Source organism: Oncorhynchus tshawytscha, linkage group LG18 (assembly GCF_018296145.1).
Source record: "Oncorhynchus tshawytscha isolate Ot180627B linkage group LG18, Otsh_v2.0, whole genome shotgun sequence".
Lineage (NCBI taxonomy): Eukaryota > Metazoa > Chordata > Actinopteri > Salmoniformes > Salmonidae > Oncorhynchus > Oncorhynchus tshawytscha.
The window spans coordinates 30,350,169-30,353,347 of record NC_056446.1 but is presented as its reverse complement, the minus strand read 5'-3'; the positions used below and the strand labels follow the sequence as shown (position 1 = coordinate 30,353,347).

General features: G+C 44.8%; 1 protein-coding gene across 1 annotated transcript; it reads left to right on the top strand.

The window, feature by feature from the left end:
- Window positions 1–1,199: 1,199 nt before the first annotated feature.
- Window positions 1,200–2,682, top strand: LOC112218114 (thyroxine 5-deiodinase-like). The gene has a single exon (XM_024378712.2). The coding sequence runs from the start codon at window positions 1,309–1,311 to the stop codon at window positions 2,110–2,112; it is 804 nt and encodes a 267-aa protein (XP_024234480.1). The 5' UTR covers window positions 1,200–1,308; the 3' UTR covers window positions 2,113–2,682.
- The last annotated feature ends 497 nt before the right edge of the window (window positions 2,683–3,179 follow it).

The window sequence follows — 3,179 nt, the reverse complement described above, 5'->3', positions numbered from 1 at the left end:
GAATCAGTTCATGGAAATAAAAAGGTCAGTATTTTTTATGTAGGCTTATAGGTTTCCTAAATTATTTGGTCCGATTATTCAACACCTCTTGTGACCAGACACGTATGATTGATTAGTTCCTCAGCGCAATAACTGGATAATCCATTCCCTTGTCTGTAACATCACTTAACGGATATTATTGATTAGCCCAGTTATATAGGGCTGAGTAATCTTATTGCTCTGAGAAGGAATCGGGTAATAAAGAGTCGCATTGGGAAAGTTGAGAGAGAGAGAGAGAGAGAGAGAGAGAGAGAGAGCGAGAGCGAGAGCGAGAGAGAGAGTAGGATACTGACCTCAAATAACCGATGCTTTTTTTGAAGGTGCCCAATGCGCACTGCACATCATTGGTATGGGAGAGCGCCGTCTAGTGTGAAATGATTTGGTGAATTTAAAACGCATGGGCTGAAATACACAGATAAAAAAGCTTTTAAGACTTGTCATGTTTTAATGAACCTAGTTTCGTGAGACAAGTCATTAACAGGCCTTGAATACATTTAAAGATTGGGCAGGCGTTCAAATTTGTCAACAAAAATAATTAATTGCTCTTGGCCCATTTAGGCACTCTTCAATATCTTCCCCATGCAACAGCATGAACATGAAATGCGTATTTCTTCTGAAAAGGATCACAACAGTCTCATTTATCTTAATCATAAAATATAGGCATCCAGAGTCCAGTCTTCATCGTCATGCTTGATTTGAAAAGAGGTGGCTATGTTTTTGTGCCCCAAATGTGTGAAATCTGAGCACATTTGTGCCACATATAATTTCACCTTGTTCCTTAGACATCCCTTTCCGACAAACAGGTGTTGTAAAGTATGCTATTTCTCCATTTTGAGATCATTTACCGGTAACTACATTGATTCACCCCAAAATAAGTGCCAGTTATGACGTGACGATTCCGCAAAAAAAAAACGGACCCGTGGCCGTGTTCCTCTCTCCCTCACACACACACACACACACACACACACACACACACACACACACACAGAGTCTGTATTTATCTCTCCCTCCCTCTCTCTTTCTCCTCTCTCTCCCCTTCTCCCATGAGAACCGGTGAGAGTTGACTGGAGGGTAATCCCCGCCATGTGAGAGGGCGGCACTAGCTGTGGAGGCGGGTTGTTTTTTCATTCAAATCCTGCTGCTCCTATAAAAAGCACAACTCTGATAGGCAGAGGCTGAAAACAGATGGGAAAAGGTGACTGATACCATTGTCTCTATCTGCCTGCCTGCTTGTCTGTCTTGCCGGCCGGATATAATCGTCAGGGCGAGATGCAGGAGACTGCAGGTGTCCTGACGGTGCGGGCCCTGAAACACGCAGCCCTCTGTCTGGTTTTTCTGCCCCGGTTCCTCCTGGCAGCGCTGATGCTGTGGCTCCTGGACTTCCTGTGCATCAGGAGGAAGGTGCTGCTGAAGATGAGGGAGCAGGGCAGCAGCCGCGATGACCCGCCCGTTTGCGTCTCCGACTCCAACAAGATGTTCACCATGGAGTCGCTCAGAGCCGTGTGGTATGGACAAAAATTAGACTTTTTCAAATCAGCGCACCTTGGATGTATCGCGCCCAACACAGAGGTGGTGCAGCTGAAGGACCGGCGCAGGGTCAGAGTCCTGGACTATGTGAAAGGGAGGAGACCTCTCATCCTCAACTTCGGTAGTTGCTCCTGACCACCGTTTATGACGCGCTTGGCCGCGTTTCAGCGCGTCGCGAGCCAGTACGCGGACATCGCTGACTCTCTGCTTGTATACATCGAGGAGGCGCATCCCTCTGACGGCTGGGTGAGCTCCGATGCGCCGTACCAGATACCCAAGCACTGTTGTCTAGAGGACAGACTGAAAGCCGCTCAGCTGATGCACTCTGAGGTGCCCGGCAGCAACGTGGTGGTGGATAATATGGACAACTCGTCTAACGCGGCGTATGGAGCCTATTTTGAGAGACTTTATATCCTGAGGGATGAGCGGGTCGTGTATCAGGGGGCCAGAGGACCAGAGGGCTACCGGATATCAGAGTTGAGGAACTGGCTCGCGCAATACCGGAACGATTTGGAGAATTCCAGAACAGTGGTGGTCCACGTTTAACTTAAAGATAACCATTACCTGCGGCGCGTAAAGTGTCCACACATCAAATAAGTATTCAGATGCTGCTACAAACTCTTGACACACTGCACATATGCCTCTACATGTTGTTTTGGTTCAGAAGCGTTATAACAAGACGCAGACAGACATTTGACATGTTTATTATGATGTAAAACGCATGATAGGCTTTGCAGTTCTGCTGTCTTGTTCCTCAGTTTTGTTTGGTTCTTTGTTTTTGTAAGGATATGTCCTGTTGATTTGAACCTCTGCAACATTTTGACTCATTTCAGTTTGAGCATCATTTGATTATGATCACTTTATTTTTCTATGGCTCTACCTTGAAGGTGTGTGTGTGTGTGTGTGTGTGTGTGTGTGTGTGTGTGTGTGTGTGTGTGTGTGTGTGTGTGTGTGTGTGTGTGTGTGTGTGTGTGTGTGTGTGTGTGTGTGTGTGTGTGTGTGTGTGTGAAAGGCTAATACCTTTTACTCTAGTGTTGTTGTGAAGTTCAGTTTTGAAAGGGTTTTAAACCAGGAAACTGATACTGATGTTATTTGATACTAGAGTACTTGGCGACTAGCAATATGATTAGATGGGCTGCAAACATGATTAGTTAGATGTGCTGCAAACATGATTAGATGGGCTGCATGATACTGCAAACATGATTAGATGTGCTGCAAAACATGATTAAACATGATTAGATGTGCTGCAAACATGATTAGATGTGCTGCAAACATGATTAGATGCTGCAAACATGATTGCAAACATGATTAGATGTACTGCAAACATGATTAGATGTGCTGCAAACATGATTAGATGTGCTGCAAACATGATGATGTACTGCAAACATGATTAGATGTACTGCAAACATGATTATGATTGTACTGCAAACATGATGATTAGATGCTGCAAACATGATTAGATGTGCTGCAAACATGATTAGATGTACTGCAAACATGATTAGATGTACTGCAAACATGATTAGCTGTGCTGCAAACATGATTAGATGTACTGCAAACATGATGATGTGCTGCAAACATGATTAGATGTGCTGCAAACATGATTAGATGTACTG